Source organism: Rattus norvegicus, chromosome 10, assembly GCF_021556685.1.
Source record: "Rattus norvegicus strain SHRSP/BbbUtx chromosome 10, alternate assembly SHRSP_T2T, whole genome shotgun sequence".
Classification (NCBI taxonomy): domain Eukaryota; kingdom Metazoa; phylum Chordata; class Mammalia; order Rodentia; family Muridae; genus Rattus; species Rattus norvegicus.
In genome coordinates this window covers 61,672,471-61,695,236 of record NC_141543.1, presented here as the reverse complement: position 1 = coordinate 61,695,236, position 22,766 = coordinate 61,672,471, and the positions used below count along the sequence as shown (strand labels likewise).

Below are 22,766 nucleotides of genomic sequence, written 5' to 3'. Positions count from 1 at the left end.
AGCGGATGATGCAGGATTGGCAATCTAAGGGTCAGGGTTGGCGTAGGGTTAAGGGTGGCTGCATCTGACTTTTAATTGTCTTTGACCTCCTCCAGAGTTGCCTGGGAAATAAATAATTGCCAACTTTTGGGGTAACCAGATGTCTTGTAATAAGTCTAAAATTTCTCGTTTATTTTTGATAGTCTTTCCCTCTGGCATAAGTAGTCCCCTCTCTTAACAAATGGCCCCCATGAACATGTGCAGTGGCGAAAACCTATCTGCTATCAGTATAAATAGTATCCTGCTTTTCTTTGTCCAAGTTGAGGGCCTTTGTTAGGGCAATCAACTCTGCTCATTGGGCTGAAGTGTCATCAGGTAGGGCTGAGACTCAGACAGTCCCAGAATCATTGCCCCTATATACCTTTATCCACCTAGCGTGTAGCCATGTGGAGATTTCTTCTCTGATGGGCTCAATTCTTCAATGTAGTCTATATTTATCTTCTAAAGACAAACTGAAGACCTGCATTGGCCATCCATCTCTACTCATGATGGAAATCCCCTCAGGGTCAAAAGTAATTTGAGCCCCAATTTTGGTTAGTAAGTCTTTTCCTAATAAGGGATAGGGACATTTAGGCATGATTAAAAAGGAATGGGATAACCAGCCCACTCCAAGGGCTACCATTTTTTGGTAATCTATATGTTCATGCCTGTAGCCCCTTGTACCCATGACGTTTTGTTTGACAACTTTCCATGTGTCTCTATGAGGACTGAATGTTGAGCTCTTGTATCTATTAGAAATTTGATAGGCTTCCCTTCCATTTTGATGGTTACCCTAGCTAGGTTCAGGGAGGAGGTCCGAACCCCATCTTCTCTAATCACTTAGTTCTCTTTTCAGCACTTTTGCTTGACCTCCTCCTGTTTTCTTGAGTGTTTTTAGGGCAAGCTTTGATTTATTGTCCTATCTTTTGCAATATGAACACTGGATTTTTTGGAGCTGGGGCTAATCTGTTCTTGATGGTCTCTTACCTTTGTCACCCACTAGATGTTAGTTGTTATTGGCTTTCCACATTCGTGTCAGCTATGATGGCCAGGAAGATTTTAGCCAAATCCCCCATTTGTTTGGCATTGGATCAGGCCTGTTTTGTCTTTAGGAGACTCTGTTATTGTTTACTTTCCAACATTTTTTGTAGGGACTTTTCTTGTATCTTATCTACTTCCTGTAACTTACTCTTTATGTCTGCCTCTGTTTGATTGGTGAAGGCCATCATGATCATCATTGACTTGTTCTCTGGTGACTCCGGGTCTAGTGAGGTGTAAGTCCAGAATGTTGTCACAAATTTCTCTAGAAAGCCTACATGGGACTCCCTATCTAACATCTCCTATCTTAGCTAAATTAATGGGGTAACAAGCAGTCACCCAGAGGCCCCCCATTAGAGTTTATAGGTAGACCCAGAGCCTCTTCTTACCTTCAACCATGTTGTCATCCCAGTGAGTCTAGCTAAAGGAGAAGAAGGGTCAATAACCAACTTGTTAGTAGTATGGGCCCTGTTCTTACCCAGAACTAATTTCTGAGCCTTATTAATAATACTTCTTCTCTTCTTCTGTGGGGAAGAGAATTTATAGCAGTTGCTGACAATTATCCCAAGTAGGTTGATGGGTAAAGATTACTGAATCTAAAAGATCTATAAGGACCCCTGGCCTCTCCAAATATTTGGGGTTCTGCACCTTCCAATTACACAAATCACTGGTAGAAAAAGGTCAATATTGTAAGGTTTGCTCCCCCTGGTCATCTGGGTGTTCCTGTGGCCCTAAAAGGGAGGGATACTATGGTGTCAGGTGTTTTGTGCATGACCCCTGGTATGTGGAGTGTTAATAAGGGAGCAGTTGCCCTTTCTGTTTCTCCTGGTATTGCCATCAGTTCAGCCCCCTCCAGCACTGGCTGTGGGACATATGCAGCCAGTAGCCAGTTCTGGTAGGGGGAGGAGGGGAGAGAAAGAAATCTGTATCCCTGCTATCCTGCAAAACGGGTAGATAGGACCAGTTTGTTTAGGTTTCTCTGTCTTGTATTCTTTTGTTGTAAGGATGTATCTTGGAGGAAGTAGTTGTTTCACCCAGGTTGGTGGGTTGTCTAAAAGTCTTGCTAGGTGATGATATAAGGGATTTGGTCTGGGTGGCCAAGCCTACTACTGATGACATTTTTGACTTTCCATATCGTGAGGGAGTCCCGGGTCCCCTCAGATAGCTATCTGACATGGAAAGCTGGCCATTCCAACCTATAAAGATGGTTAGTCTGTCCTTTCTAACTTTTAGCCCTAAGTCTCTAGCCCTAATATTAAAGTCCTTAAATTCATCCAAAAAAAGTGTCAAAGGGATCATCTGGGTCTGTCCCATTATCCTAAGTTCAAAAATAAAAACTAAATACAATAAAACAAATTAAAGAAACATAATGTGATGATTTGTATATGTTTGGCCCAGGGAGTGGTTCTATTAGGAGGTGTGGCCTTGTTGGAGTAGGTGTGTCTCTGTGGATGTGGGCTTAAGACCCTCACCTAGCTGCCTAGAAGTGAGTCTTCCACTAGCAGCCTTCAGATGAAGATGTTGAACTCTCAGCTCTGTGTGCACCATGCCTGCTGGATGCTGCCATGCTCTTGCCTTGACAATAATGGACTGAACCTCTGAACCTATAAGTCAATTAAATGTTGTCCTTTACAAGACTTGCCATGTGTCATGGTGTCTGTTCATGGCAATAAAACCCTAACTAAGACACACAAACACACTAATGCCAATCTGAGCACAGTATCAAAAGCAAAAGTGAGAGATAGCTGACTGTCATATGGCAGTCTCAATCCGCTGTGTCTCTTCAAAGAAACAAGGGGGATCCAGTCCCCTCCTAGTGAGTCAGGAAAGTCTCCTGGCACCTGTTGCCTTGGAGGTCCAGTGTGTCTGCTTGGGTCCCATATGGCAATACTAAATTACTGATTTACTGGTATCTATATTTACTAAAACAAAAATGGCCAAACGTTTGGACAAACATTATCTAAAGCACACTTATCAATTGTCAACTCCTTGGGTCAGGGGTCCTAGTTGGGAGGCTAGTGGCATGTGAATCCTGGACAAGCCTCCAGATGTTATGTCCATGACTCGAGGTCCCCACAAACCACCAGAGACCATCAGGAGTCTGACTCATATGTAAAAGCAAAAAGTCTTGAGAGACACCGCCGGACCCTGAAGGAAACAGACCGGATAAACAGTTCTCTGCACCCAAATCCCGTGGGAGGGAGAGCTAAACCTTCAGAGAGGCAGACAAGCCTGGGAAACCAGAAGAGACTGCTCCCTGCACACACATCTCGGACGCCAGAGGAAAAAGCCAAAGACCATCTGGAACCCTGGTGCACTTAAGCTCCCGGAAGGGGCGGCACAGGTCTTCCTGGTTGCTGCCGCTGCAGAGAGCCCCTGGGCAGCACCCCACGAGCGAACCTGAGCCTCGGGACCACAGGTAAGACCAAATTTTCTGCTGCAAGAAAGCTGCCTGGTGAACTCAAGACATAGGCCCACAGGAACAGCTGAAGACCTGTAGAGAGGAAAAACTACACGCCCGAAAGCAGAACACTCTGTCCCCATAACTGACTGAAAGAGAGGAAAACAGGTCTACAGCACTCCTGACACACAGGCTTATAGGACAGTCTAGCCACTGTCAGAAATAGCAGAACAAAGTAACACTAGAGATAATCTGATGGCGAGAGGCAAGCGCAGGAACCCAAGCAACAGAAACCAAGACTACATGCCATCATCGGAGCCCAATTCTCCCACCAAAACAAACATGGAATATCCAAACACACCAGAAAAGCAAGATCTAGTTTCAAAATCATATTTGATCATGATGCTGGAGGACTTCAAGAAAGACATGAACACACTTAGGGAAGCACAGGAAAACATTAATAAACAAGTAAAAGCCTACAGAGAGGAATCGCAAAAATCCCTGAAAGAATTCCAGGAAAACACAATCAAACAGTTGAAGGAATTAAAAATGGAAATAGAAGCAATCAAGAAAGAACACATGGAAACAACCCTGGATATAGAAAACCAAAAGAAGAGACAAGGAGCTGTAGATACAAGTTTCACCAACAGAATACAAGAGATGGAAGAGAGAATCTCAGGAGCAGAAGATTCCATAGAAATCATTGACTCAACTGTCAAAGATAATGTAAAGCGGAAAAAGCTACTGGTCCAAAACATACAGGAAATCCAGGACTCAATGAGAAGATCAAACCTAAGGATAATAGGTATAGAAGAGAGTGAAGACTCCCAGCTCAAAGGACCAGTAAATATCTTCAACAAAATCATAGAAAAGCAAAAAGTCTTTATTTAAGCTCAAACTCAGACCTACTAACCTGCCTAGCACAGAGAAAGGTGTGGAAGGTCCTGAGCTGGTACAAGTTTTGCCCTTTTGTCATGGTTGTAGGGTGAGAGACTTTTCAATTTGGCAGTCATATGATTGGTTGACATTTGCTTAGTGCACTTATATTGGCTAGTAATAACTTTAGCTTGGTATGAACAATGATTGCTAGCTTTTTTTTTTCTTTTCTTTTTTTCGGAGCTGAGGACCGAACCCAGGGCCTTGTGCTTGCTAGGCAAGCGCTCTACCACTGAGCCAAATCCCCAACCCCAGTTGCTAGCTTATTAATATACTTTAAGATATTATCCCTTAAGTACTGATTGGTTGTTACTAGGAGTGAAGTGGCTATTTGCTTGGGAGAATTGTGATTGTTGTCAGGGTGACATGTTTTTGGAACAACTTGAGATTTTTCCAGTAGCTGAGTTTAAGAGGCCATGTTAATTGTAAAATGGAGTCTGAAAGCAAGATGGAGTTTGTAGTGTTAACCTGGGCTCTTCATTTAAGCTGGGCCCCTCAGATTCCCTGCAGACTTTCCAACAGGCAGGAGAAAATAATCCACAAAGAGACAAGAATAAAACTTGGGTTAAAATTTTTGAGAAGGGTGAGTGGCCCCATTCCTCAACCGGAGGCCATGTCTAACCTCTCCATATGGTCTCTACAGATTCTCTCTCCCCTTTGTTTGGTATTTCAGCTAATGTCATCACCATGGGATCCTGGGAGCCTCTTGCTTTCCTGGAATCTGGTTCTTTCTACTGGCTACCCCCATTTCCCATCCCCCATTGGTACACACCTCTGTTCAATCTTCTTACCCTTCCGTACATCTTCCCCATTTCCTCCCATACCTGATCCTACCCCCTTTTTTCTTCTCCCCCTCCTTTCTTCCTCCCAAGTTCCTCCCGCTCTCTACCTCCTGTGATTATTTTGTTCCCCCTTCTAAGTAGGACTGAAGCATCCACACTTTGGTCTTCCTTCTTCTTAAGCTTCATATGGTCTGTAAGTTGTGAAGGAAAGGCCATTCAGAGACTGCCCCAACTGGGGATTCATCCCATATGCAGCCACCAAACCCAATCACTATTGCTAATGCCAAGAAGAGCTTGCTGTCAGGAACCTGATATAGCTATCTCCTGAGAGGCTTTGCCAGAGCCTGACAAATACAGAGATGGATGCTTGCAGCCAACCATCAGACTGAGCACAGAGACCCCAATGGAAGAGTTAGGGGAAGCACTGAAGGAGCCAAAAGGGTTTGCAACCACATAGGAAGAACAACAATATCAACCAACCAGACCCCCCAGAGCTCCCAGAGACTAAACCACCAACCAAAGAATTGGAGGAACCCATGACTCTAGCCACATATGTAGCAGAGGATGGCCTTATCTGGCATCAATGAGAGGGGAGGCCCTTGGTCCTGAGAAGGCTTGATGCCCCAGCATAGGGGAATGCTAGGGTGGTAGAGCAGGTTGGGTGGCAGGGACATAGGGGGTTTCGGAGGGGAACTGAGAAAGGGGATAGCATTTAAAATGTAAATTAATAAAATAACCAATAATTTTTAAAAAAGAATGGAACTTGGCTCAGATAGATTTTTTTTTTATTATAATTGTTGCTGGACCAAGATTTCTAGAGTCTGGTCTAAATCATTTTACTTCAGCCATATTTAAACAGAGCACAGTTTTGGAAAAAGTAGCAAGATAACTGTCTCAATTAAGGTTTTATTGCTGTGAACAGGCAAATCTTTAAAAGATTTAAAACATTTAATTGGGACTGGCTTACAGGTTCAGAGGTTCAGTTCATTATCATCAAGGCAGGAACATGGCAGCATCCAGGCAGACATGGCACAGGAGGAAATGAGAGTTCCACATCTTCATCTGAAGGCTGCTAACAGAATACTGACTTCCAGGCAGCTAGCATGAGAGTCTTAAAGCCCATGCCCCCAGTGACACATCTACTCCAAACAAGGCTTCTCTGAGGCCAACCTGGGGACAGGAGTCCCAACAAAAGCAGAGTTGAGGAGGATCCTGAAACAAAGGGGGCCAAAGACATCGGGCCTTAAAAGAGCCTTGGGTCGACCTTGTGAGGCTGCAATGGAAGAGTCTCCGTGCCCTTGATTGGCATGCGAACCAGGAACGCCTCCCTGTGTATGTCCTTCTCTACCTCCGTGCTTCCAGCCTCCTCTCCCTTCTAGCTCCCCAGCGTGAGACTAGAGGAACACTGCCCCGCAGCTGCTGCACAGAGCCCTCCTGTTTTGTGCTCAGAGAACCACCAAAGGCTCTAGACCCCTGTGTCCAGACCTCTCCTGGTCTTCCATTTGGCAGAAAAAGTTCAGGAAACCTATGGCCCATGACTTTCCCCACCAGGACCACACTTCAACTCTCAAACCTAAAGGAATAGACAGAGTAGGATACGGCAATGGAGAGTCTGATTTTGACCTCTCCGATTGTGGAAACTGGCCCAGCCCATGACTGTCTCCCAAACGCTGACAAGCTTGTCCAGTGCTGGCCTCTACCACAGGTCTTCTTTCAGGGCACATCTCAGCTACTTTTTCAATCTTAGCTGCCTCCTTCCCTCCCAGAGATAGGGACAAGTTTCAGCTTCAAGGGCTCCTCTCCCACCACAGGGAATGCAGCCCATAGGGTAGGAACGGTGACATTGCACAGCCTCTCTCAAGTGCAGAGGACTCTTTCTCCTCCCGCCTTTCTGTTGCTTCAGGGCAGCCTTAGAGGAAGTGATAGTGCCCTTTGCTATAGACATGGAGACCCAGGGAAGGTAGCCACTCCCTAAACCAATCCTGGGACTTGAAGCCTGTGAGAATGGAATCTAAGACCTGGGTTAGGGCTCAGTAGAGAGTGTGTGTGAGAGAACATATCTTCCATCGCCAACACTGAAAGGGGAGTTATAAAATCCCAAAACACAGACATTCTGTGTTCTCTTTAAACAACCATCCAGAGTCTCTTCTGTGACCAAGCTAGACATGCCCCTCACCCCCATCACTGAGGTGTTTGATGGCTGCAAGGATGCTCTCTGCCAGTAAGAACCACCTCATCAGGCTCAGAGGTTAAAAGCACTGGCTGCTCTTCCAGAGGACCTGAGTTCAAATCCCAGCAACCACATGGTAGCTCACAACCATCTATAATGAGATCTGGTGCCCTCTTCTGACATGCAGGTGTACATGCAGATAGAGCACTCATACGTAAATAAACAAATCTAAAACGAAAAATAAAAAAACGAACAAAAAAAATCCCACCTCATCCATGGTTATGCCCCCTTCCTAGGACGGTTCATATCCAGTGTCTGGTCCATGTAGGGGCGTAAAAAACCAACTCCGGACAGTTCCAAAGGCCTAAGGCCTCATCCCAGTTCAGATCTGCCAGAAACACTTCACTAAGAATCCCTCTGAAACTAAAATGAGGCCTTGTCGTCCTCAAACAGCATCTAACACTGCCACATCTTGGAGGATAAAGTTCAGCAGATCAGCAGACCTAGCCAGAACTGCAGGCTGATCTGCTAGAAACTGGGAAAGGAGGGGAACCTAAAAGTGCATCCTCCCACTTGGACATAAAGGAAGCCTTAGGGTCTGCTCAAAGTTTCTATTAGGAGCAACTAGGAGTTGGGACTTCAGATCTTGCCCGCTCCTGCCACCTTCAGGAGGAAGCCGCCACTGCACCCTTAACTCTGAAGGAGGCTGAATGCAGGGTTGTCACTGAGGAGGAACTAAGTTCAGGGGTGGAGCATCAGCCAATACTGAGATCTAGAGTGAGGCTTTGTGTTGGGAAGAGTGAGGGTGTCGCTGAGGATCAACGTTCTCCAAATGACTAATGTCACACACACACACACACACACACACACACACACACACACAGAGTACCTCCTCCGTTACGTTCTTAGGGTACTGGCTGCCAGTGTGATAACACAAGGCATTGGTGCCTACCCAAAAGAAACAAGTGCACATGTTCATACAAAGACTTGTAAACGAGTGGCTTAGAAGCTAAGTTTTTAATGGTTAAAATCCAGAAAGAAGGCTGGAGAGATGGCTCGGCAGTTAAGGGCCATCAAGAAGGAGCCGGATTCAGTTCCCAGAACACACATGGCAGCTCAAAACTATAAATCACCCCACACACAGACACACCTGAAGGCAAAACACCAATACACGTGAAATAACAATAAGAAAATTATTTTAACTCTAGAAACAACCCAAAACCCACTAACAGATAAGCAGAAAAATGCATTATGGTGGTGTGCAAATGGCGGAATACTACATTCGAATTAGCAATTAAAAAATAAGGGGTTGGGGATTTGGCTCAGTGGTAGAGCGCTTACCTAGGAAGCGCAAGGTCCTGGGTTCGGTCCCCAGCCCCGAAAAAAAAAAAAAGAAGAAAAAAATAAACCTCTGATGGGGGAAGGGTAGGAGTGTGGACTGGAGAGCGAGTATGATTGGGGTAAAATTCCCAAATAATTAATTTAAAAAAACATGTTGGAGAGAAAAATAGTCTTCTGAAAAATGGCATAAACGGGCTAGGAAGATGGTTCAGTGGCTAAGAGCACTGGTACCCTCCCAGAGGACCCAGGTTCAATTCCCAGCACCCATATGGCAGCTCACAACTGTCTGTGACTCAGGTTCCAAGGGATCTAACACGCTCACACAGACGAACATGCAGACAAAACACCAATGCACAGGAAATAATAAATCATTTTAAAAGCATAACAATTTTGAAAACGTGTTACATTTAAAATGCTAGGGCTGGAAAGTTGGCTCATGGACTGGAGAGATGGCTCAGAGGTTAAGAGCACTGATTGCTCTTCCAGAGGTCCTGAGTTCAAATCCCAGCAATCACATGGTGGCTCAGGACCATCTGTAATGAGATCTGATGCCCTCTTCTGGTGTGTCTGAAGACAGCTACAGTGTACTCATTAAAGTAAATAAATATTTTAAAAGGCATATAAAATGCTAGAAAGAATATAAGTGCCCACCATGTGATTCCAGTTATAGAAAAATCCTATTTCATAGATTCTCTGCAGAGGAGTAAGTTCCTGGGAATGAACCATTATAAGCATCCCCTCTGTCGCATTTATGTCCCTTACACGGCTGGTCTTTCATACGGACTCCCTCTTTCTAACTGGCTTAGTGGAAGCCATTATCAGATAAAGCTACCTAGCTAGCCTCCAGAACTCTCTAACAATACTATATAAAGATATAATGAAACCGAAACGCAGAAAGGTGGCTACCTTTCCTGAACATTTTAAAACAGGAGACTTGCCCCGCTGAGGCAGCTCATCACATCTCTATGCAGCTTTGACTCCGAGTGTTCTGCAGTGGGGCATGCCCTCCTTCTGTGGGAGTGATTGGGACCACACGTGCAACGGCACCCCAGTGCCAGCTCGTGTTACAGTAGGATTGCCCAGCATTAACACCGCGTGCAACGTAAGACTCAGCACCACCAAGATTTCCTGGGAGCTTGATATCACCAGGAAAAGCCTAATTATGCTAGAAGATTTTTGTCCTCCCATTAACTGACCATATTACCCAAGTGCCTGAGACTCACAGTGGCTTTCCCATGATGCCTTGGTCTGTCTATAACAGAATCCCCGAAGCTGGGTACATTAGTTTGTCATGTTGTTCTGGAGGGTAGCTGAGTAGCTTTATTTAATGATGGCTTCTGCTAGGCCTGTTACAACACTACAGAGGGAGTCCGTATGAAAGGTCAGCAGTGTGAAGAAGATGAAAGTGATGGGGTGGGAGGGGGGAGAGAAGGGGATTGAATGCTTTTAGCAGTTCACTCTTGGAAACAAATCTACTCTTTAAAGATCTAGCCCTGGGCTGGAGAGATGGCTCGTGGTTAAGAGCACTGGCTGCTCTTCCAGAGGACCTGAGTTCAATTCCCAGCAATGACAGGGTGACTCACAACCATCTGTAATGGGATTGATGCCCTCTTCTGGTGTGTCTGAACACAGCTACAGTGTACTCATATACATTAAATACATAAATCTTTAAAAGAAAAAAAAGATCTAGCCCTCTCTGAAGAAATAAGCATTAATCTTTCCTGAATATAATTGTCTACCACAGTTATCTTCTATCCCAACCAAAGGGGGAAAAAAACAGCCCCAGTGATGAAGACATATCGCAGGGAGACCTTTGGGCAGGGAGCCAATGCATGTGCTCATGGTGCAGAATCATTTGCTCACTTACAGAGGAGGCCCACTGTTATTCCCAGGGGCCTATGACTGCATTCATGCTAATTCTTCTACTTCCGTTTTCTTTGTTTGTGTGTTATTGTCTCTGTTGTTTGAAACCAGGTCTAGGGTAGCCCAGGCTGATTTTGAATGCATTGGATAGCTGAAAATGATCCTAAACTTCTGGTCCTTCTGCCTCCGTACCCCAAGTGGTGTGATTATAGGCATATCCTGAATTGAACAGTCTCGGGGGGGGGGGTAAGTGGAGGTTTCAGATGGCCTTCTCTAGACAAAGTAATGATGGAGTGACAAGATAGGGGTGGTAGAAAGATGTGCAGAGTACCAAGGGTCACAATCCTGAGAAGTCCATAGGAAGATTGATAGATCCTGTGACTGTGTTGTGGTGGGCTCTACAGTGGTGGGAATCCATTACGAGCTATCGGTAGGTTAGCCCCAGGCAAGCAAGAGCCTCTAGGAGAAAGGGACTGGGACAAGAAGTTGATGGGAAGAGGCAGGCAGAAGCATTGCTGCTATGATGTTATTCAAAAGTCCAGCCCTGTCCACAGTTGCCTAGCAACTGTTGTTGGGCAAACGGTTGCTAAACAATACTGGGCCATCTAGACAATAGGATAAGAACCTTAAAGTGTGTGGGCTCTGATCAGAACATCACAGGGTATTGTTACTCCTGAGAACAGCCATTAGGCCTGTTGCTTGTATTTCTCTCACCTCCTAATTGCCTTTGTCACACACAAAAATAGCATGACAATGACGCACAAGACCTGGAAAATTGGGAATGAGGCCTCCACATGATCTTACCATCAAACAAGATGAAAATTACCATCTCCACTCTTTCCAGCCCAGGCTTCCTCTTTGGAAATGCATTTGACATTTTCTTATCATTTTAATATGTGTTACCTTAAATCATTTCATTCTGGTTCAGATAACCACACAAACCTGTTAGACTTTACCAGGATACTCCTCTCTGGTAACCCCCCTCAGCCCACACCCGACCCCTGTGCATGCTAGGCAAACACCCTGCCACAGAACTACATGCCCCCAGTCTCAAATGCAGTCTCATTTTATTCGCTAGGCTCCTTCCATTCTGAAAGTGAATTTGTTTCCAATTTCTTGCCCCGGTCAAGAGCACTGCAATACATATCCTTCTGCAAAGAGCCTGCCTTGGAGTCAACCCCCAGGAACAAGACAATTGCATTAAAAGACACAAATAATCTATGACTGTCACTTCGGCAAACTGCATCCATCGTAAGTGGTGGTAGTTTTCTCAGGACTGACAAATGCATTGATCTTTTCACATTGGCTATGGTACTGTTACCTCTTCATTTGTTGCCTGGGAAACAGATCATCTGAATAGCACCACAGGCAGCACCAACCCTGGATTCTAGGATCCAACCATGATTCTCTGGTTTATTATATCATCGCAATAATTCCGTTAGTGAATTCAAAATCTACTAGCTCCTCTTTACCAGCCCACGTCTATAGCACATTTCTCCGTTCACCCATTTTGGAAGTGTGTTTGTGTTTAAAGGTAGAAAAGTACTTCCAGCCTGATACAGTGGTTCACATCTGTAGTGTGAGCATGCAGCCGGCTGAGGCAAGAGGATCACCCATGTAGTAGATGGTTCTCCGGCTACATAGTAAGTTCCAGGACAGTTTAAGCTACAAGGTGAGGCTCTGCCTGGAGAGATGGCTCAGGGGTTAAGAATCTGTGCCACTCTGCCAAAGAACCAAGCTTGGTTCCCAGCACACATATTGAGCACCTCAAAGCCAGTAACTCCAGATCCAGGGGATCCAGCACCCTCATCTGGGCTCCCTGGGCATCCCCACTCTCTGACTCTTGCAATCTTTCCACCTATTCTTCTACAGGGTTCCCTGAGCCCTGAGGGAAGGCCCGGATATCCCTTTTAAGACAGAGTACTCCGGGGTCTCTCGCTCTGCACATGCTGTGACTCTGGGTCTCGGTGTATGTTCCCATCTACTGAATGAGGAAGCATCTAGTGACGGCTGGCTTTGCAAGGGACTGATCTGATTCCTTGGCCATCGTGGCCAGCCTGTTTCCAGGGAATGCCTCCTAGATTTCAGCAGCTGGGACAAAAGGACGAATGGTGGGAGAAGGTTGTAGGAGAAGATCTGTGATCCTCTGGGATTGGGAGAGAGAAGAGAAAGGTGAACTTTTTAACTTTCAAAAACAATTTCATGCATCTGCATGTTTTTGCTACATGCATGCCTCTGTGCTGCATGCATACCTGTTGCCCATGGAGGTCAGAAGAGGATGTTTGGTTTCCTGAAACTGGAGTTACAGACCCATGCAGGCCACCATGTGGTGCTGGGAATAGAGCGTGGGCCATCTGAAAGAGCAGCCAGTGCTCTTAACTGCTGAGCCGTCTCTCCAGCCCTCTGGGTTGTACCTTAAGTATAACTTAACCTTTTTTGAAGCTGTGAGACTATTTTCTAAAGACCCTCTACCCTTCTGTCCAACAAGATAGCTGGGGGTCTTTGTCCTAGGGGACACTCTTATCTGCAGCTGCTAAATTCCGAAAATGCAACCTCTTGCTGCCGACAGCCAGTCACTCATTCGCCCTATCACTTACTCAACAAGCGTGAGAATGACACCAACCCAGTGGGCTTTACTACTGCTGCAGAGTCCTGAGCTTTGTAATGGAGACACGGCCCTCTGGTCACATTACTTAACACCTCGATCCTGCTTTCTGTTGGATGAACTAGAATGGGTTGTCTGGCATGAGTCAGATCTATTGATACTGACAGGCTTGCCAACAGATTTCTCCAACACAGCTAGGGCCCATGTGAATGCTCTCCCCAAATCCTACAGGGGACTGACAACCAGCCTTGGAATCTCAGGCACGACAGAGGTGCCAGGAGAAAGTGGTGCCCATCAAGTACCAAAGGTACCAAAGAGTCTGATTAGGAAGAAAAGTGAGAAATGGGCTCATTTTTATCTCAAATTTTCTCTCTTCGGAATAGATTTTTTTTCTTTCTGAAATAGATTTTTCATGAAAGTCTCTGAAAGGACACTTTTTTTTTCAACACTTTTAAAAAATACTTAGTGTTGTGCATGTATGTTTTAATACGTGAGCGTGTGCACACACCCATCACAGAACATAGAAGTTCAGGGGATCACCTGTAGATGTCAGTTCTCTCCTTCTATCACATCAATCTTAGGCATCAAATTCAGGTTCTCGGATTGGTGGCAAGTGCCTTTAACCTACTGAGTCACCTTCCTGCTCCCTGAGATTTGGTGAAATGCACCACAGGCTGGAAGCAGATGAAGAATGTGAAACTAGGCTGTATAGATAGCAGTGAGAGGGGAGAGGCAGAGGGAGGGAAAGGGAAGTCGGCCTGTGTTATTCTGGGCCCTTGGTTTGTGAAAGTTTTGTTGTGATGTTGTGTTTTGTTAGATTGTTTGGTTTTGTCTTTTGAGTCAGAGCCTCATTATACATCCAGGCTGGATGGGAACTCATGATCCTCTTCTGCCTCAGTCTCCTGAGTTCGTACACAGCTAAGCTTCCTGCCCCCCCTCCTTTTTTTTCTACTAGACTGTGTCAGTTTTTTTCATGCGTTACACAAACACATACCTCTGCTGGTGCCAGAAAGGGATCAGGAGTTCAGCCTGGGAAGGGGAAGGAAGGGAATTGTCCTACTTAGGGTTTTACTGCTGTGAACAGACACCATGACCAAGGCAAGTCTTATAAAGGACAACATACTTTTGGGGCAGTTCATTATCATCAAGGAGGGAGCATGGCAGCATCTAGGCAGGCACCGGTGCAGCCAGAGCTGGGAGTTCTGCATCTTCATGGCAAGGCTTTCTGTGGAGACTGACTTCGAGGAATCTAGGGTGAAGGTCTGAAGCCCACGCCCACAGTGACACACCTATTCCAACAAGGCCACGCCTTCCAACAGTGTCACTCCCTGGGCTAAGCATCTACAAACCATAACAGGAATGAAGGGAATGAAGACATTCATTCTGTGAGGGAAAGACAAAATATAGAGTGATCAGATTAAATAGCAGACAGTTTGTGAGTTGGCCTTTCTTCGCTGATTTTCATGTCATGGTTCTCTTGCAACAATGCAACGTCCTTTGGTTATAAAACTGCGAATTTGTGCCTCATCTCATTAGATGTGTCTATCAAATGTAAGGTCTATCAAAGACCTTACATTATTCATGTCTTTGAAAAGAAGAAATAAAACCCTGGGGAAGCTCCCCCACATAGCTTGGAGCTTTGCTCCCCCACCCCCACCGCATTTCTGCTTCCAGACTCTTAAGTCCCCCTTACTAGCTGGGAGATCCCAACGTCTCTCACCTCCTCCCCCGCACGGCAGTCTAGTTGCTATGGAGATAGACTGTGCTGCACCAAGACTTGAGAGGTGCTAGAAGCTGGCTGGCCAACCTCTGCAACAGGCTGTAGGCGGAAAGGAGGAGCGGTCTGGGCAGAGAGGCTCCCGACCCCGTAGAGGCCCCCTGCTCTGCTGGCTCCGCCCCTGTCACCCCCACCCACCCAGAGTGTAGAAATACAGCTGCAGCCCGGGACACCGCCCACTGCACTGCGACCCAGTGGGGACTTAGCTTCTTCGTCTGTCTCAGCAGCTTATCGGCCCGTGCTCTACGCTCATGGCTAAGGGTCCCTTTTCGCGCAAGCCCTGGGGTCCAGAGCAGATGTATTTCGACTCTGACCCTGAGTACGAGGGCCTGTTCGATAAGCCTTCCCTGGAGGAGGGCCACACCGCGCGTGCACCCAAGTCTGCAACCTCGGCTGGCAGGAAATCTGGTCGGCGCTCGGGTGGGAGGGCTCTGGGGACCCGCGCCGGGCTGCCCCGAAAGGCCGCCGCGCGTCCAGAGCCCAAGGAAGAAGAGCCTCCGGTGGAAGAGGGCTGCTACCTCGACCACTTCCCGCACCTCTCCATCTTCATCTACGCGGCCATCGCCTTCTCCATCACCTCCTGCATCTTCACCTATATCCATCTGCAGCTTGCCTAAGTGGCCAGGGCCCGACGGGGTGGGCGCAGAGTCGAGGGGAAGGGAGGGGAGGGCAGGGCAGGGAAAAGAGAAACGTAGCCTTTTGTTTCGGAGACGCGTTGCACCCCCTTCATCTAGCGTCCAATGCTTCTTTTCTTTGTTGTCGCTTTGTCTAATTGCTCATCAGACGGTCCAGAGTCGCTGCAGACAATGAAATAGTGATGCTGCTTGCACCCGTACATTGAGTGCAATTAGTATAATCCTGGATTGAATTGAACCCCGTTTGTAATTAGGATGTCTCTGTATCGTACCACTTTGTGACGTGAGGGCCCAGCATTTTTGTTGTTTGTAGAGCGCAGAGTTCAACCTTCTGTCGTTTAAAGGATGAACCAGACCCGAGCCTGCGGCCTCTCTCAGAGAGTACCTCAAGGAGAGTCAGCACCCTGGCTCGGAGTGCTGGAGCCTCATGATGCTGCGTCACACCGGGATGAGCCAGTTGTGCCTAGTTCTTTTGGTCAGAACTCTGTGATCACCAAGCTGGCGGACCGGGAGAGCAGCGGATATGGCTGGATGCTGGAGGAGGTGAGTGGCGTTTGTCAAGAAGATTCTGCCCCCTCGGGAGTTGGGGCTGACTCGGGCTGTGCATTTTTCCCGTTTTAGGTTTTGTGGCTACCAGAAGGACCCACGGCCTGAGTAAGCAGAACGGACCACCAGAAAACCAACGCTCAAGATGGGTTTTTGGACTGTGTGGAACAGGAGACCACAGGTCTTCAGAGATGGAGGCCTGGAATTGCGTGTATTCCATGAGATGAGACTGTGGGGCTTTCCTTTGCTGCGGGCCATAGGAGGACTATGCTAGAGAATTCCATGGTGACTTCATTTCAGCCTGGAGGCCTTCTGAAGCTGTGGTACCAAGATGAAGGGGCTGGGATTGAGGACTGTCCGTAACAAAGAGTTCCTGCTGAGACGCAAAACAGTGAATACCAGTTTTTTGTTTGTTTGTTTGTTTTGTTTTTGGAGGTTAGTCACCTACCCACTGCTTATTCATGTCAGCTGCTCAAAAGCAAAACTCCAACGCTGCTATACTCTGGAAATGTCTGTAATTGCAGTATGTCTGATGGAATAAATCATATGCTCAGTCTCCTCTGTATTCAATTGTCCACTGACTTCCAATTATAGGGTGACCCTTGACAGATTTCACTCCCCTTTCTTTGAGACATTCCCGCTATCCCTGTAAAGCTGACTTGATTACACAGCACTTCTAGGTCCAGAATCTCTCCACACCAAATAGCTATACAGGCCCCTCTGCAGCATCCGTGTCCAGATCCCTATTTCCACAATCCTCTGACAGCAGTCTGACTGCCCCGTGGTACCATTGCCCATTGCTCAGCATAGAATCCCCACTGCATCCTTATCAAGGGGCTTCTGGCCCAGCACGGTCCCTCAGCTAAGCTCTGGACCGGCTCCATGATGGACCCAGTTTGAGCTTTTATAAATTGGTTTCCAATAGAAGGGACCCCCCCCCTCACTGTTCTGGCCTTCCCTGATCCTGTATCATCACCATGCGATTTGGTATTTGCTTCTTTGCACTTTAAGTGCCATAAGAATGACACCCACTGTTCCCTGATGACAGCCTGTTTACAGTAATTCCCTCTAAACATCAATGGCAATGTTCCCCCAAGTCACATCTCCAAGGTACCAAAATAGTTATGTCAATTTCCCATTGTACTGTGGATACTGGATCCAGTACTGACGCTTAACATTGCTCTCCACCGAATCCCGGTGTACTCGGGCTAATGCTCTCCCAGCACACATTCCCTGCTGTCTCTCACTTTACAGTCCTAGGTATGACTGCATCATTTGATCCCGACAGTAAACTCCTTCCTCTAGTCCCCAAATTACCCATTTCTCAACATTCGCTATTATTCCATGTTATCATGAGACTTTCCAGATATCTCTACCCCAAATACCAGCATCTAATTCTACCAACTACACCAGTTAGCCCTATTACCTCTAAAATCTTAACATTGGCTTCAATATCCAGGCTGGGGATGGCTCAGCCAGTTAGAATGCTTGTTGCATGGTAATAGTCAAATTAGGGAGCTCGTCCCTGGGGAAGACTGAATATTCATATTCTTTCTCAGCCTTCCTCAGTGACCTGTGGTTGTCTCCCAGTGGGAGCAATGAGATTCCCCCTCCCCCACCCCTCTACAGCTTCATGTTCGCAAGCACCTTGGTGGTGTCCTTGTTCAGACCTCGTTTAGGCAGCCATATTGTTGAGGTATCACAGGTGAAGTTTATACAAACATCAGGCTGTATGTGTGTGTGTGTGTGTGTGTGTGTGTGTGTGTGTGTGTGTGTGTGAGAGAGAGAGAGAGAGAGAGAGAGAGAGAGAGAGAGTGAGTGTGTGTGTGTGTGTAAAACAATAACAATTTAAGAAAAGGACCATGAATTTGAAGAGAGGGACATGGGAAAGAAAGGAAGGAAAGGGAAATTATGACTGTATTTTAATTTTAAAAATTAAAAGCTGGATGAGCAAGTCAGAGAGTATAAGTACTCTATTCAGTGGTCTCTACTTCAGTTTCTGATTTCTGGCTTGAGATTGCCCTGACTTCCCTCAGTATGGGGTGTTACCTTAAAATATAAAATAACACACACACACACACACACACACACACACACACACACACCACCCCTGATCCCAAACCAACCCAATCAATCAAATAACAAAAGAATGCTTGCAGCTCTTCAGGGAACTGGGGTAAGGTTCCCAGTACCTATGTTGGTCAGCTACCAATCAAGGGTTAACCCCAGCTCCAAGGGGTCTGACACCATCTTCTGGCCTTCGCAAGCACTAGCAAACATATGGCATACACAAAGATAAATAAAAACATAAACTTTCAAATATCCAGCCCCAGTCTGGGGTGTAATTCAATGTTATTAACCGGAGGTTCCATACTCAGTACAGCAAAAACAAACAACCTGTATTGTCCCTTATTTCAGAATGTGTTATTGTCCCACAAATATTGACTCCCCATTGTACTCCAGCCTTTAGGATTCACCCACCATACATCAGCTCACCCATACCCAAGATTCAATTCTTCTTCTTCCCATACTCCAATAGTGTCTCTTACTGGGCTATGTTCCTTATACTTGATCATCATTCCTTTGTGACCAGGCTGGCCTTGAACTTTGAGATCCGCCTGCCTCTACTTCCCAAGCGCTGGTGCTGTATCTTCTAACCTCTGCCCTCCCATCATCCACATGTTGCCTCAGTATCGTCGTGTCTGGCCCGCCTTCCTGTTGGGCAGCTTAGGTTTTCCCACAGTGATCATGCATCCTCCACTATTTTGTAGGTGACCGCTTCTCTATGCCGATTCTCAACGATATACCAACTTTCAGGTTGCCTTGTCCAAGTTCTTGGGTCTTTTCATGCCTAATAATAAATAGCTTTTTAGGGTTTTGCCATAAAAAAAAATTACCTATGAGCTGGAGAAAGGACTCAGCAGTTATAAGCACTCACGATTCTCAGAGGACAGGTTTAGGCTTCCCTAACTCCAGTTCTAAAGATTCAACACTCTCTTCTGGCCTCTGCAGGGACACCATGCACAAGTAGCCAAAACATTCATAAAATAAAAATTACATCCACCCTTCTGTTTTATGTTACTCAAATTCCAGGAAGGCAGTATGGTTCAGTGGTACAGCTTGTGTGAACACTCGATCTAAGTTCAGTCCCTAATACCAAAAACATGTATTTTTAAAGTTCAGTATTTTGTTATTCAGTATTTTGTTATAAAGTTCAGTATATTCTTATTGACCTAACTGGGATCACATGTTTATTTTTGGCCAAAAATGGACGACTTAACAGACAATATGAAAATAACCTCTCAAATAAAAACTGAAGTGTTATGGATGTTGTGGGCAAGTAAAATATCAGATATCTACTTCCAGAAGAACATAATTGACCCAGTGCCAACTGTCTGGGGCAGGTGTCCTGTTCTAAGTTGCCGGGGATGAGCAGATGTAAGGACACACCAAGCCATTTCTGGTTATGAAGCAATATCATGCTTGAAAGAGATACTAGAACTTTGCTATCTGGAACAGTACAAAAGGCCTCCGATTTTACCTTCCTAACAGGTACCCTGTACCCTTATCAGTTATCTTACTCCGATCTTACTAGGTCCACAACTGCTATAAAAAAACAAAACAAAACAAAAACCTCAGTGACTCAGAACACCAAAAATGTATTGTCACAGCTGTGGAAGGCCAGAGATCTACAGTGTGTCCTCAGGGCCACTCCTGGAAGATCTAAGAATCTGTGCCCTGCCTCTCCCACCTCGTGGCTGCAGTGCTGCAAACCGTCTAGGTCACGTGTCTTTCGTCTCAAATCTTCCATTTGAAAGCACATTTACCGTCACTGGATTAGAGCAATCTCTTCGGACTTAATTGTATTTACAAGACCCTCTATTTTAAGGCAACACTTAAAATACAAATGTATCTTTGAGGGATTCCCCATTCAATTACATTAGTTTTCTAATGTGCAACATTGGAAATAAATGTGATAATTTTTATCTACGTAGAAAGCCACAGTAAGCCAGGTGTAGTAACCTCAGCATTTAGGAAGTAGAGGCCAATCTGAGCACATGAAACCTTACCTCAAAAAAGCAAAACAAGGATGTGGCTGAGATGAAGCACGCAGGCAGGAGACTGCAGGATCCGAGGCCCTGAGCATCTGAGCGGTGAACTCCTCAACTCTCCGATTAAATTTTAAAAATGGCATCCAATAAAACTACATTGCAAAAACTGGGAAACAGAATGGAAAGAGTAAAAAAGTTGAAGAGGCAGAGCCTGAAGAATTTGTGGTAGAAAAAGTACTGGACCGTCGTGTAGTGAATGGGAAGGTGGAGTATTTCCTGAAGTGGAAGGGGTTCACAGTGCTGATACTACTTGGGAACCAGAAGAAAATTTAGATTGTCCAGAATTAATTGAAGCATTTCTTAATTCTCAAAAAGCTGGTAAAGAAAAAGATGGTACAAAAAGGAAATATTTATCTGACAGTGAATCTGATGATAGCAAATCGAAGAAGAGAGATGCTGCTGACAAGCCCAGGGGCTTTGCCAGGGGCCTTGACTTGACCCTGAGCAAATAATCAGTGCCACAGACAGCAGTGGAGAGCTAATGTTTCTCATGAAATGGAAGGACTCAGATGAGGAGGACTTGGTGCTGGCAAAGGAGGCGAATATGAAGTGTCCTCAGATTGTCATATGTGTGTGTGTGTGTGTGTGTGTGTGTGTGTGTGTGTGTATACAATTTGGATCTTGGGTTTTGAATTACTAGTGTGGAAAAAATAGCATTCTAATGAAAATCAAGTTTGATGTGCTGGTTTTGAAAGTATCAACAGTAGTTGGGATATTTTTGGGTTTTGTTCTGCATCAAAAGGCACTGATTCCTTTGAGCGAGTGAGAGCTCTCTGTAGTTGCTTCCTTTAACAGTAGAATACTTGACACTATATTGTATTTCCTCAGGTTTGGAGAACAGCTTTCCTTAATTGCTGGGGAGATTTTACAGTCATGACTCAAGTCAGAACTTATTTTTAACTGGGACATAGAAGGACCATTCTGGGTTTTTTTGTTTGTTTGTTTGTTTTTGTTTATATGCAGTGTATGCATAAAACACTTACATAACCTGTTTTACCTTGTTTTTAATACTCAAAAGAACTGAACGTGAGGGGTTGGGGATTTAGCTCAGTGGTAGAGCGCTTGCCTAGGAAGCGCAAGGCCCTGAGTTCGGTCCCCAGCTCCGGAAAAAAAAAAAAAAAAAAAGAACTGAACGTGAAAATGCAAGTTGACGAGATTCCATTACCGTGAACATTTTCCTGAAACCATAACCTTTCAGGTTAAGCAGAGTTTGTAATTTATTGGATAGTTTAAAACCAACCCCATCACAATTGATGCATTATCAAGTAAATACAGTAATTTACAGAATGTTGTCCATACCAACACCCCCTTCAGAAAATGGAATTAGACAAAGTGTGTGATTTAATAACAAGACTTGGCCGAGTGTGGTGGTGCGCACCTTTAATCCCAGCACTCTAGAGGCAGGTGGAGCTCTGATTTAAGAGGCCCCCTGGTCTACAGAGGCAGGTCCAGGTCAGTGGGTCTGTGTAAAGGCTCCTCTGGCGAACCATTCCTTGTAGAAAGTTAAAATCTGTACTAAAAGGTTATGATTCGTGGAATCTGTTTGATGTGGAAATAGAATCATGGTTGGAGCTGATGTTGGCAATTTAAGACCTGCTGACTGAGTGAGTGAACAAAATTTGCTAATATCAATTAGTGCCCTGCATGCTTTTCCTTTACCCTCATTCCTTACTTTAGGTAGGATCGATCTTTTCAGTATTTGCATTCTGGTTCAATGAGCCAGGAAAGTAACTTTGTAATATCAGAATGTCATCCAACTGTATATTTACTTTATTGTAAATAATGGTGAACAGTGGTCAATAAAGAGTTTTATATTCCTTTAAAAAAAAAAAAGCAAAACAAAAACCAAACAACAACAAAAAAAGCCATAAAGGGGATTGACTTTTCTCCAAGGTCTCTTACTGGACTCCAGGGCTGTTTACTACCACCAAGTTCTTGCTCTTGCAAAGGATCTGTTCTGGAAATAGGAACATTTCTCCTGTACCAAAGCCAAGAATTGTCTTTTTGCTACTTCATTATCCCAATCAATTAACAAGTTCCCAGTGCAGGCTAAGTTACCGATAAAGTGCTATACTGGCTGAGCCATGATGGACGACTGTGGCTCTTAATTTCCCCTCAACGCTGGGGTGTCAGAATTACACCAGTGTGAAACACAGGGATGCTAGGCTACATTCCATTCTCCCTGTTGGGGTGCCAGGCTCCTGTGATGCCTGAGATGGGCCCTAGTCCATGTTTCTCTGAGTACGAAACAGCTGGTACAGAGGCTGTGGTTCTAACTCCTGGACACTCAGATGATGATGCTGGGAACCATGAGGAGTTAAGAAAGCAGGGTTGGGTGTGTGTGCTGCAGGCCTGAGATGACCCCAGGGCTAGAGGAATCCAGCTTAGCTCAGGCTGCCAGAAGTGCAGAGGGTCCTTTTGGGGGAGACTTAGGCGTGGCTAGGTATGATGAAGGCTTCCCTCCGATGGCAGTCCTTAGGGAAGGGAACAGTCCTTGCTTGTCCAAACTATTCAAGGTGAAATGAAATACGACTTAATCAGG

The 22,766-nt window shown here is 45.5% G+C and overlaps 1 protein-coding gene and 1 pseudogene across 1 annotated transcript; both read left to right on the top strand.

Annotated features, from left to right (window-relative positions):
• The first annotated feature begins 15,125 nt into the window (after positions 1 to 15,125).
• Smim48 (small integral membrane protein 48) lies at positions 15,126 to 16,677 on the top strand. Its single transcript, NM_001103353.2, has 2 exons — positions 15,126 to 16,109; positions 16,188 to 16,677. Exon 1 carries the CDS (start codon positions 15,183 to 15,185, stop codon positions 15,546 to 15,548), a length of 366 nt encoding a protein of 121 aa, NP_001096823.1. The 5' UTR covers positions 15,126 to 15,182; the 3' UTR covers positions 15,549 to 16,109; positions 16,188 to 16,677.
• Positions 16,678 to 20,208: 3,531 nt separating this feature from the next.
• LOC148002946 (chromobox protein homolog 3 pseudogene) lies at positions 20,209 to 20,923 on the top strand (annotated as a pseudogene).
• Positions 20,924 to 22,766: the final 1,843 nt, after the last annotated feature.